This window comes from Melanostigma gelatinosum, assembly GCF_949748355.1.
Source record: "Melanostigma gelatinosum genome assembly, chromosome: 15".
Classification (NCBI taxonomy): domain Eukaryota; kingdom Metazoa; phylum Chordata; class Actinopteri; order Perciformes; family Zoarcidae; genus Melanostigma; species Melanostigma gelatinosum.
The window spans coordinates 8831164-8843520 of NC_136648.1; the positions used below are offsets into that span (position 1 = coordinate 8831164).

The following is a 12357-nucleotide window of genomic DNA, read 5'->3' on the forward strand; positions in this document are numbered from 1 at the left end:
GGTGTGATCTATAGGAGAACACATGGAGATCATTAAATCTTGTACAAACGCTGAATATTCACACATTCACGACGCTCTATGGAGCTGGAGGGCTGCCAAATCTGGTGAAATGGTATTTTGTGAAGCACTTGTCGCCTTTCTATATTTGTCTTTTATGCCGGAGGTTTTGCCCAAGGCCGGAACAAGAAAAAACATGGCAGGAGTTGTTAGTTCTTCAAAATGTAAGGCGATTTGAAGGAACAAATTGTGGAACTTGTTGAACTCTTATTGACCCATTTCCACTGAAAATGATTCCTTAAACCTGCCACAATGCAAATACACTCACTAATATGTGTGAGTCGGCCTTAAGTGTAGAGGAGGGCATACATTGCTTTTTTTGCATTGGCAAATTTGCTAATTCAGTAATCAGGCTGCATATGAATCCCATACAATGTGTTTGGCAGTCGAAGACGGTGGTCAACCATGAACAGGAACAAAGACCAGAGTGATAAACCCTGAACAAGAACAAAGGACAGTTCCTGGTTAGATTGCAGCCTTGGGACCTTTGTGGCATGTCATTCCCTTCTCTCTCTCTCTCCTCCCATATCCAGTATTTGTCTCTATGCTGTCAAATAAGTGCAAAATGCCCCCAAAATATTTTAAACCTATAAGACTAAGAGCAGATATTCAGAATGCTCATAAACTGAAAATGTGGACATGGCTGCACTTCTAATGCCAATCAAACGTAATCCTTACTTCTTTTGGGAAAAGAGAAAATATTTCTTTTTGATCCGTTTATTTGGCGTAGGCGGGTATCAATGCAAGTGTGTCGACATTGTCGGTCGAAGCGTGGCTCATGAGTTGTTTCTGTCTGATCCACAGCTGGCCATGAGAGGTCCTTCAGGGCCAGCGGGCATGGCAGGAAGATCTGGTCCTGTGGTGAGTGTCAACTTTTGAAAACTCTGTACACGCAAACACATACACACCAACGAGCTCCGTAGGTGCCATTCGTTTCACAGTTGATGAGCAACACATTAAGTGATAAGCTCTTCTTCCTGTAAAGGGTTCAACTCAATATTTATTTCCTAACATGCACTCCTACATGCATAAGCACATACTCATACACACGCCACCTTCTTCCCTATCTGCCTGGGAGCAGATTTGATTTTTTTCCATCAACATCTGATATCCAGCTTGAATTGTTGAATGAACTGTTATTTTTACTTATTATTTGTGATATCTACAGGGTCATCTCACAAGTATTTCTTGACAACTGACAATAGCCAAAAGCCTTTCTCTTGTTTTGGGTGTGTCTTCCACGCGACCACTGCTTTTGTGCCTTTCTCAACACAACACATCGATGTTACTCCTAAACACCAGAGGGATTTTGTTCACATGCGAAGATGCTCCAGGAAGTCTTCCTCCTGTTGTATACCCACATTACAAGTTTTAAATCATACGTTATGTGTGTTTGGATTCGCATTTGGTTCTAGTCCAACGTGGATTTCTCTGGTTTGCTCGCGAAATGATGGCATTGCAAAATATTTGGCTGCAGTGCAAACATGTTTCAATTTGTGCGTCTTTGTTAAATCCTTTTTAATAGGGAGGTCCTGGTTCTGCTGGACTTAAAGGTGACGGTGGCGACTCCGGACCACAGGTGAGATGAACATCTTTTTTTCAGTAAAAGGTACCTATTATCATTTTTGTTTAACTCTTTGTTTTTTACAGTAAGTTCATTTTGAAGCTTTTTTTTAACCTTTATACATCTCGACATGAAGTTATTGTCACATAAATAATGTTTTAAATGTTAAAGTTGTATTTAAAACATTCATATGTTTACCACATAGGGACCCAGAGGTCTTCAAGGTACAACTGGTTCCTCAGGGAAAGCAGGAAAGAGGGTAAGTTCTTACCAAACAGGATGTTTTTATACTTTTTTTTAATTCATCTCCTCTAGAGCAACACTGCATTGCAACAGAATATTAAGTTTAAATTCCCAAATTTCTAATGTTTCATGCCATCAAGAGTGCAAGGATCAGTGCTACAGTGCCCAAAGAGAAAAGTCAAACATGGCCTTATTTCAAATACGTCAGCTGCACTCAATAATCAAGTCTGCATGTTGTGTAAATTCATAAAGCAATGTTTATTTAACTATAAACTAGTTAGAAAACATGATGGCATCTTTCCTGTCTGATCTTCAGAACCATTAAAGATAATTCGATATTTCTCTGATGTGATTTCCATGTAGCCTGACATGATATTTGCGTGTCCTCCAGGGTCGTAATGGAGCCGACGGTTCTCGTGGAATGCCAGGAGAGGCAGGGTCTAAGGTAAAGTGCACACCAGGTCATCCAATAATCCAGTGAGTGTCTGTGGGATGCATTTGAAAAAGTGATTGATTGAGCTAACCACTTGTCACTGTGCTGTTTCAGGGTGACAGAGGTTTCGACGGCCTCCCTGGTCTTCCTGGAGAAAAGGGGCATCGAGTAAGTATGAGGAAAGATAATTTACGGTTTGGTGAATGAACAGGGTCAGAGGACAAACGACATTAAAGACTTCTGTCTCCCAAAATAAGATCCTGCAGTCTCTTATTTCTCGACCCAAAAAAAGTCAGCGTTGATCACAGTCATTGCCGCTCTGTACCGTGTCCTTACAGAAGAATCAGGGTTGATTGGTAGCTCAAAGGCCACCTCCCATCCATCTCATGTACACCCCAGTGTTGACAGATATGAATTCTTAACCAGCGGAGCTCATTAGGGCTTTTGACCCACTTCCTCCAGAACCACTTGGGGTGCGTTTAACCAGACCTGGAGTCGAATGAGGAGTGCTGAGTTTGGCGTTTGTGGAATTTGGGCCTGCATAGAGAGACGAAAGAGAGAGGACGGAGATCACAGAGGGGTATTTCTAGACAGGCTTTCATGCCTCATCCTACAGTGAGTAATTACAGGGCCACCAGAGGTAGGCCAGTCCTTATAGCGCACTATGAATAGTGGAAACCGTATAGCTCCATGCCAATTGTGGTGTCCTGTAGATTATAGGCAGTTTTGTCGAATTCTTTTTTTGCTCTCGTTTCAGCATCGTTTCTCTATGTTTTCTGTAAAAAATGAGGAGTTTTTTTTCCTCTCTTAGCTGCAGGGATCAAGCTTGTGGACTCTCTTGTTACCTCCCGCTCTTAGTTGATATTCCTTTTCTCTCCAGGGAGAATACGGTTCCACAGGTCCTCCAGGATCTCCAGGAGAGGATGGCCCAAGAGTATGTAGTACATCAATCAACCACATAAAACACGCTTGTTCTCATAATTTCTCTGCATTCCTTGGTAACGCACTTTTTCTCTTTCTATCCAAAGGGTGAAGATGGCCAGGTTGGACAGAGAGGTGTTGCTGGAGACAGTGTAAGTGTATTTGTTAATATCTGATGACACAGTTGGACAGGATTGTTGAACTCTACCATATTTCATGTGGACAAAGATAAGAATATGATGAATATAGGGCCTATTCCTTTGTTACTACAGGTCCCCTCTTTCCTTCTACATTCATTTTGGCAATTATTTCAACATACAGCCTCACACTCCTCTCCATTTGCAACTGGAATGACATTCCTGTCTGCAAGGGCAATTTCGTTTGTAATCTCAACCTTGCCGAGACGGAATGGCTCTGGATAACAGATCAGAAAATAGAAGTAGGAAATAAGTTGTTCTGCCATTATGAGAAACTGCCACATCCTGTCTGGTTCAGCTCAAATGGACCATGCGTTGAGTTGCATTCGTAACAGTTGAATGAGAAATGGTTGCTCCACGTCACACCCGAAACATACCAGTTGTCTTTTTAAAGCGACAGTTGCACGGCATTTTATCACACACACTGTCAGTTTGGTGAAAGAGCATAGTGAGTGCAATGATTTTAGATGTTGAGCGAAGAAACTTTCATGTTCACTTCTCGAAATATACATGCAGTTACCAGATATGTCCACAGGGGGTCAGTACTTTACACACTTCACACAGTCGAATCAGTTTTAAGGATTTCAGATGTTCAGTGTAATATGCGCGTTTTCACAGCCTGCCTATTTCTAAATGCAACACATAGTTTCAGACAAATTAACATGAATAACTACATGTTTAAGTGTCATTTTCTTGAACCTGTGTTGTTTTGTTTTTCCATGTACAGGGTACTCGAGGTTTGCTTGGCCCCAGAGGGTCTCAAGGTGCTGGAGGACAGCGTGTAAGTACATCACCTGTATCACTTGATTCTCATACTGCTCATCATTTGTTTTACAGCTCAATGGAATGTCGACTTTCATTGTTAAATTTCCGATCTCTTTAGGGTCTTCCTGGAATTGATGGGCAAGCTGGTTACAAAGGAAACGTGGTGAGAAATATTTATGTTTTGCCAATTTCTAATATTTACCTGTGAGAGTTCACTTAGAGAACTAAGCAGCTGCTAAAGGGACACAAAAAGCAATGGCAATATGGTGTACATGGTTGATAAAAAAATCAAAGCAGAACACTTGAAAGTATCCAAAGTAGTAAAGCTTCCCAAAGGGTTTATAAACCCGTATGATGCTCACCCCAGCCTTTAACATATGGATGTTTTTAAGACATCCTCTGCAAATGAAGAACTCAGTCAGGCAACCTAAACTTCTCTCAATCCAGCTTTTGTATTACGTGTTTGTTGTAACAGCTGGAGAAGACTGCTTCACAAAGGACTTGTCTGTTTTTGTATATGTTTGGTTTGTGACACACCAATTCTCAGCAGGGAAACCAAACAACCCACCATTCCAGTTTGTCTCATGAGCCTCAATCCACAGCCAGATGGCTCTGTAGCCCCACAGTTTGTCTTTAAAGAAAGCTAGATTTCATAGCCAGACTCAGATTCTGACCAGCCACCAGATTTTAGGGCTTTGACTGCATTTATATTCATTTTCTGAAATTATTGGCGGTATTCTTCTTAACGTCGTCCGCTCTTTTGCTTTTCATGCACAGGGTCCACAAGGAGAGCCGGGACCTGCAGGGCAACAGGGTAATCCTGGTCCACATGTAAGTTTCGTGTCTTTCCTCTCTGTATCTCTTTTTTTCTGACCTAGTCTGATAACTGCATCTCTCCTGTACTGTACCCCATCTCTCCTCTATTGCTCGATTTCTTAATTCCTGTTTTCTTCATCCGTCTTCTTCCCAGTGCTCTCTGCCTGAGTCTGCCCTTTTCATGCTCCATCTTCATTGCCATATCCATTGTGCAACGGAGAGTGCTATGAACTCAGATGATCACTTGCAATCCTGTTTTGTTAATCAAACCTTCTAAGACATCATTTTCTTTTGGTTTAGTTCCCTTTTTCTTCTTCTTCTTTCTCTCTATCCTTCATTCCTCAAGTTGCTTTCCACAAAAATGGCACCAAAATAGAGCAAAACCTTCACGAGTATTGTTTTCCTGCAGCCACAAAGAAGATACACAACCTCTCAGGCCTGCTGAGATGAGACATATTGTATTCATTTGATAGCACTTAACACAATTACATTGTCCAGTTGGTAGCAGAGTGAAAAACATATTCCATTTTGGAGTCATCTTTAATACAAAACAGTGCACCCAATATTGTAGCCAGGGCTAAATGACCACTGCCAGGTGAGATTTTCAGTCCTGCTGACGCTCACAGCCTGGACAGGATGGCGTCACGCCCCTGGAAAGTATTAGTAGGGACTTATCCTGATGGTACAAAGGTTGAATAAATACCTTCAGTTCAGTAAAACCTGGCCAGAGGCAGATTAACGCCTTTCAGGGAAAACATTGGCCCGTCGAAATATAACTCAGCTCACTTATTTGAAATGTTAATAACTTCTTTTTTTCCGTTTTTTTTTTTTTTTTACTGTGTGAATTCTCATGAAGTCTTCAAGATGTGTAAACCGACATTGTTTTCCGACAGCTCTAATAACGAGACCCATCTCGATTGTCTTTCAGGGTATTGCTGGCCCTCAAGGTCCGATCGGGCCTCCTGGTGAAAAGGTAAGTAAAAAGGGAACCCGGCCGCCCGTTCAGTCCTCCCACCACAACTCTGCTGCCCCGACAAGTCAACGTTTCAGTCATGGCCTCATAAGTGATTCTGCAGATTACACTGCTGTCTTAAGCTATCGGCCTTTGTTAATTTCTCCGAAGGCCAAAACACACACCAGCATGGACACACACACACACACACACAATATACATATAACCATCGGACTCCTGCATAAGCACTTAGCAACTCAAAGTAGTCTTATTATTCGTGGTTTTGTGGATATGTGGTTTTGTGGATTTCAAGCAGTATTTTGAAGTCGGTCTTCATAATACTGTCAGAGACGGCGAGGTGTGCACTCGTCCGTCGACTGTCTGTCTGTGAACGTCCCATTTATTACTTATTATAGGGACCTCATGGGAAACAAGGTCTGGGCGGCCTTCCTGGTGCTGATGGCCCTTCTGTAAGTAACACACCTGACTCCTTTTTCATTTTTACATCATTCAGTCGGAATACCAACTGAAAAAGTGATCAGCTGCTGATACACTCAATCTCTTGGTCTTATTTCGTAGGGCCACCCAGGAAAAGAAGGTCCTGCAGGCGAGAAAGGAGCGGGTGTAAGTATAATGTAGCTAAGCTAAAGTTAGATTGGATTTTACAGGAAAGTCTGTAATTACAGTTGTTCTCAAGGATTCATCAAGTGTGTCGCTGCACAGGGGAAAGAAGACTTTGCAGATTTAGGTTTAATATAACCACACAATTCATATTATATCTGGTAACATGAAATAGAATAAAACAATGTGCCTATTTATGCTTTTATTATCTTCATGTGCATAACTTTGTCCAATAGCTTCTTGATGGTTCACCGTAGAATACAAACAATAGGAAATCATTGAAAATCAATGGACAGATCTCTCGCGAATCTAATGCAGCAGAAACACATTACCGTACAGTTTGATGCATACTAATGCAATGTTACATCACCAATCACAAGACACTCTTTGCAATCTCTTAGGGTCATCCTGGTCCTATTGGGTCCCTCGGCTACCCTGGGCCTCGCGGTGTGAAAGTAAGCGCTCTTTGTTCTGCAGTAACACCTTGTCACAATACATTTCCACTTTCCCTGAATTTTATCCTGACTCTATTGTCCTTTCTCCCCAGGGTGCTGAGGGAATTAGAGGCCTTAAAGGTGGCAAAGGAGAAAAGGTAAACACCCCTGCACTGTCGTCTGCTTCCTCAGCATGATTGACAGATGTCAAAAATGGACCCATAATTGCAATTCCCTTTAAAAAAAAAAAAAAAAAAAAAAGGATCAATCCAGCAAGTGCAAAAAAAGACTCTTAAGGGCCCATCAGGCTGGCAGTTAAGTCCTCATGCCACTAGGCCGTAATGGAGCGTGGAACATTAAACTAGAAGGAGGCTGTTTGTCGGGCAGTTTCAGGGGAGATTGATCTGTTGCCATTGTTTTCTTGGGTTGCTGCGGTTGGACATAGCCTGTTGGTACCGCAGTGCCTCTGGATAGATTTCCCACTCTATTGTCAGGAAATTGAAGCTCTTCAGAGATTACCGAAGAACACTGAACATGTTGTAAAAAGCTCCTCTACTCTGATACTCTTCTACAACTTAATGTCTCAAATAAAATCAATGGGACAGGTATTCTACCAATCCCAAGTCGGTGATATGCTTTTTATGTTTTATTATGTTACAATTCATAATCTTAGTGGTTTTGTGTGTGAAAATCTGTCAGTAATTTGGCATCAGTAACACAGCAGTGACTTGGAAGACATGGATGACGGCATTCTGAATTGTAACCAGCAGATGTCAGTAGAATGACAGATAGAAGGGAGACTGTGGCTTCTAAACAGCTTTTGTGAATGCTTCAGTCAAGTGACCACTAGGTGTCAGTGTTAAACTATCCTTCGGCACCTTTATACTTTTAACAATAATACTATAAGGCTGCCATGATACACTTTCACTATGATTTCATCACTTAACTGGTCCATCTGTAGTGTGAACGGTGTAACTGGACTGTATCAGTGTTGCCTCTGTGATACTTAATAAAGCACTCGGCTCTCAACCGCTTCCTTTCTCTCTTTCATCTTCAGGGAGAGGATGGATTCCCTGGCTTCAAAGGTGACATGGGTCTCAAGGGTGACAAGGTGACTCATCAGCCCTGAAGAGAATACTGATGTGTGCAGCTGCAGAGCGTGATAGGGTTAGTAAAGATAATAACACTGTGTATTTGTTTTCTTTGCATCAAGGGTGAGAATGGTGTATTAGGATCCAGAGGAGAGGATGGCCCCGAAGGCCCCAAGGGCAAGTCGGGACCCAACGGTGAAGCTGGTCCTTTGGGATCAGCTGGAGAGAAGGTAAATCATCAATACCTGTCCATTTTCATCGATTTGATTGTAAGTTTGATTTTAATTGCATAGGATAATGACATAAAACGGAATTAAAATGCTTTACAGAGTGATGCAAAGCTAAAACATACATGTATAAATCCTCATGTATGAATAGATGTAGGAATACAAAGTCTGTTTCAGAACTGAGTCAAAAGCCAGACTCGAGTCAAGATTGCTCTGACAGCGGATCAATACGGATGTATTTAATGAACTGAAAAGAAAGCAGTCCAAAGAGAGTGGGTTACTGTAGTTTTGAAGCAGTCCTGATCATATTAAAGTTTAGATTTTCTCCTCCTCCCTTCAGCTCTATAACAGTCATATTTAATTTGGCTTATGTTGCCAATATTTCCCATGGAGCTTTAATCTTGCTGTATTTTGCTTCATGGTGCTGCAGGATTTGAAGAGAAATAAGTTTATGAAAGCTTCAGAGGTCTGATCAATTAATTGTTTTTATAATACAATAAATAGGCTTCGATCGGCTTTGTGATCTCAATTAAATCATAAAAAACGTTGTGATTTAATATGCTTGAAAATAATTAGAAGATATGTGTTTAAAAAAGGGAGAACTGTTTCTCTAAACTTGTTTAGCAAGTTTTTCCAGTCATCTTATTAAACTTTAAATCACCATTTGCCTTTCCAATGATGTGTCTATATCAACAGTGAAATGATTTATTTTGCTGACACCCTCATCCTGATTTGCTTAAAATGAATGCAACAGTGCGGTAAAAGTAGGAATAAGCAGCACCAGAGTCATAAGTATTGGATTCGTAATAAAAACTAAAACTAAAACTTGATCATAGTTTAAAAGCACATGGGACAGTTACATCAGATTCCGTGAAGTAAATTCACATTTGGGTGAAAAGCAGAAAAGCCTCTGCACGGATGACATCATGTTCATAAACATGGCATTAAAATATTCCCCACACTAGAAGTAAACCTTTATGGCTGTAAGTTTATTGCTTTTCGCAATGCTTCTGTGAACTTTACTGCAGTCTACCAACAATGTCTCTGGTGACACAATGAGAATTCATCATCTTTGTTTTGTTTTTATTTCGCTCCTTTTTTAGGGCAAACTTGGAGTCCCTGGATTGCCTGGGTACCCTGGCCGACAAGGCTCCAAGGTGTGTGATGAGAGTAATAATGCACTTGACCGATCGATTCAGGGGAACTTTTCCTTTGCATGCCTCCACTCCACTGGGAGGTCAGAGATCTGGCTGTATTGTTTGGTGTCTTGGGCAAGGGCAAGTCAACAGAGGAGAGGTTCGCCAACTTAGTAATGTTTACAGTTGAAGAAGCACACATGAAAATAAAGGATTAATAAGGCAGAGTGCATTCGATCTGTTAAAACTGGTCTCAGATGCTTTTTGTTAAGTCCAGATTTGAAGCTAGGGACAGTTGGTGCACCTTTAATACAATCAGGAAGTTGGTTCCATCACCTTCTATGATGTCTGTCTGACCAACATCCACTCATATCTAAACTTGCTCTCATATGCCTTTCTAAAGACTTGCTGACTGACCTTTACTCACACAAACCCAAGCAGACACCTACTGTAGTCTCGCCACGACTCTTACAGGAAGCCTAAATGACATGGTCACCTGTTGGAGGCGTCAGCTGTCCTCCTTCCTTAAACTCTTCCAGGCATTATCTAACAGTCTTGGCATTCCTTGCACTGTAGCGCTGACCACTGTGCCACTGCTCCACTATCAAGATGTGCTGCTGCAGCTGCTTCCTCTCTGCTGTTGTCAGCACTGACAGCATGGCACTGATATGATGGGTCAGACACACCTACTCTCGCACCATCTCGTCTGTTCATGTCAGCGTCTTCTGAGCTCAGCGTGGCACACAAATGTATAAGAGACACGGAGAAAATACGAGTTACTATTCCAATGAACAGTATTCTCTCCAGTTATTTGCGAACAATTGTGTTCGTTATTCTAATAACTGGATATTTTATACAATAATGGCAAAACACCAAGGGTATTCCTTTGTTTGTATTCATAAATGGGTTTAAACAAAGGCTGCCCACAAAGGTTCCCAGTGGAGCCCCAGGATCAGATGTTCTTTTTAGACTCTTTATGCTTCAAAAAAAAGTTTCTGAAGAGACAATAAAGGCATCCTGGCATTCGCATGGTACAAACAACGCCATTGTTTCCTCTCTATAGCCCTCAATTGAAGTGTTTTATTCTTCTAGAGAAGCATTGAAGATTCAACTCCAACTTAAAACAAAGTATCAAGCTGTCTTTGAGAACTTAAAATCAGGACGCTTTTATAAATCTAATCCTCCATCATTTGAAAGATACTTTACTTTATATTTGAAAGTAACTTTTACAATAACAATAAAATAATCCTTCTTGGAACTGTTTCCTGAAATTGATTCATTGAATTTAAGAGATCAAGTGCTGTTTGAGAAAGAAACTAAAAACCCCCACGTTCCCAATGCACAGTATTATCAATGTTCAGGGTCAAAGTCTGGGTCTGTTTGCAGCCTTTATCCCCCTCAATCAGCCCGTGCACGAAACCCCCCACTGGCTGTGTTTTTGGCTGCTGCACCCCATCACTCTCTGTTAACAGCTTAACCCCCCCCCCCCCCCACCGTTAATTCCGGATGCCATTTGCAACAGCTTCAGTGGACTGTCTTATCTCTGTGGTGCAAGTCAGGCTTGTCCGGCACCAGCTCTCCTTTCAGTTTACCATAACTGCACCTCTGTGGAAAAACAAATGAAGCAGCATAGATGTCCCTTCTTGCTGTCTCCACAATGCTGGGCTGTTTACCTCTTGCAATTCTGCCCACGCTACCTTGCTGTAGTGCCCTTGCTTATACTGAACAGTATTATGCCTCATATACATATGCATGTGAACAGTAATGAGCACTATGGATGTGTGTTGCATCAAAGTATGTTTTGAACTCAAAACACTCAGTATGCTCGTGACCTTGTAGTTCTGCTGATACAAATATATATATATATATATACATATTTTTGCTGCCTAATGCTGCCTAAAGCGCGGCTGTATTGGTAAGCTGCTTGGTCCTCCTTTTGTTCATCCCACAGTGATTGCCCTCCTCGTATTTGTTTAACTGGAACCAGCGCTGCTATCAGAGGGCACAGCCTGCGAAAGTCCAATAACTAAATTGCTGATGGGTATCAAGGGGGATCTGCTGTTTCCCCTTCCTTTGTCTTTATTTGCTCCCACGCCCTTTTTATCTTCCTATTTTGCTTTGCTAACAACCTAACAGCACGGAAAGTGTCAAAGTGGCGAGGAGGAGACTTTTCTCTCTGGGCTCCTCTTGAGCATTAGAAGAAGGAACCTCTGGTATCTATAGTAACTCTCAACCTATGAACCGTAGTGCTGTGATAGAAATCTGCTGGCTTGTGTGGCAGTACTTACATTAGGATTTCACAGTTTCTCTATTAATTAGCCTCGTCAGTAAAGCATGAAGGAATAGTGCTACTTTCCCTTCAGCCTCTGTCACATTTTTTACTGGACACAGACGATGCTGTCCCTTATTTTATACCCTACAACTATATCATGTGTTTCCCCTCTCAGTCACTTCTTTCTTTCTTTCTCTGTGCTTGTCTCGCAGGGCTCCAACGGCTTCCCTGGATTCACCGGGGCAAATGGCGAGAAGGGAGCAAGGGTGAGAGACAGAATTCATCATTTTCTTTCCTATCAAAGACATATATACTCTTTTTTTCTGTGCAGCAGATGGATTGAGAGTTGATAAGCCCTTAGAGAGCAAGAGGATCCCTCTTCCAGGACGGCCAGACAACTAATAGATGTTGCGTGTACAATATAATAGTTTAAGAATCAAGTGTGTCAGCAAATTAGTTTGCAATTGCCTGCAAATTGCCTGCAATTGCCTGAATTCTCGTCGTATGCTGTAGCATTAAGAGTTCCCTTGATTTGGACCAAGAAGCCGAGCCCCAAACCACGACAATCAGCCCCAGACTAACTGACTGAGAGAACAGGGGTGTCCACATACCTCTGGCCCTTGTGTAA

General features: G+C 41.7%; 1 protein-coding gene across 2 annotated transcripts in view; it reads left to right on the forward strand.

The window, feature by feature from the left end:
- The window catches only part of col11a1b (collagen, type XI, alpha 1b), a 70778-nt gene that overhangs the window by 29677 nt on the left and 28744 nt on the right, over nt 1–12357 (forward strand). For both annotated transcript variants that reach the window (XM_079285013.1, XM_079285012.1), the window contains exons 14-32: nt 862–918; nt 1583–1636; nt 1827–1880; nt 2256–2309; nt 2412–2465; nt 3178–3231; nt 3326–3370; nt 4143–4196; nt 4299–4343; nt 4958–5011; nt 5925–5969; nt 6365–6418; nt 6528–6572; nt 6971–7024; nt 7117–7161; nt 8061–8114; nt 8217–8324; nt 9425–9478; nt 11942–11995. In XM_079285013.1, the coding sequence (XP_079141139.1) occupies nt 862–918; nt 1583–1636; nt 1827–1880; nt 2256–2309; nt 2412–2465; nt 3178–3231; nt 3326–3370; nt 4143–4196; nt 4299–4343; nt 4958–5011; nt 5925–5969; nt 6365–6418; nt 6528–6572; nt 6971–7024; nt 7117–7161; nt 8061–8114; nt 8217–8324; nt 9425–9478; nt 11942–11995 (1038 nt within the window). The remainder of the gene's footprint in view (nt 1–861; nt 919–1582; nt 1637–1826; nt 1881–2255; nt 2310–2411; nt 2466–3177; nt 3232–3325; nt 3371–4142; nt 4197–4298; nt 4344–4957; nt 5012–5924; nt 5970–6364; nt 6419–6527; nt 6573–6970; nt 7025–7116; nt 7162–8060; nt 8115–8216; nt 8325–9424; nt 9479–11941; nt 11996–12357) is intronic.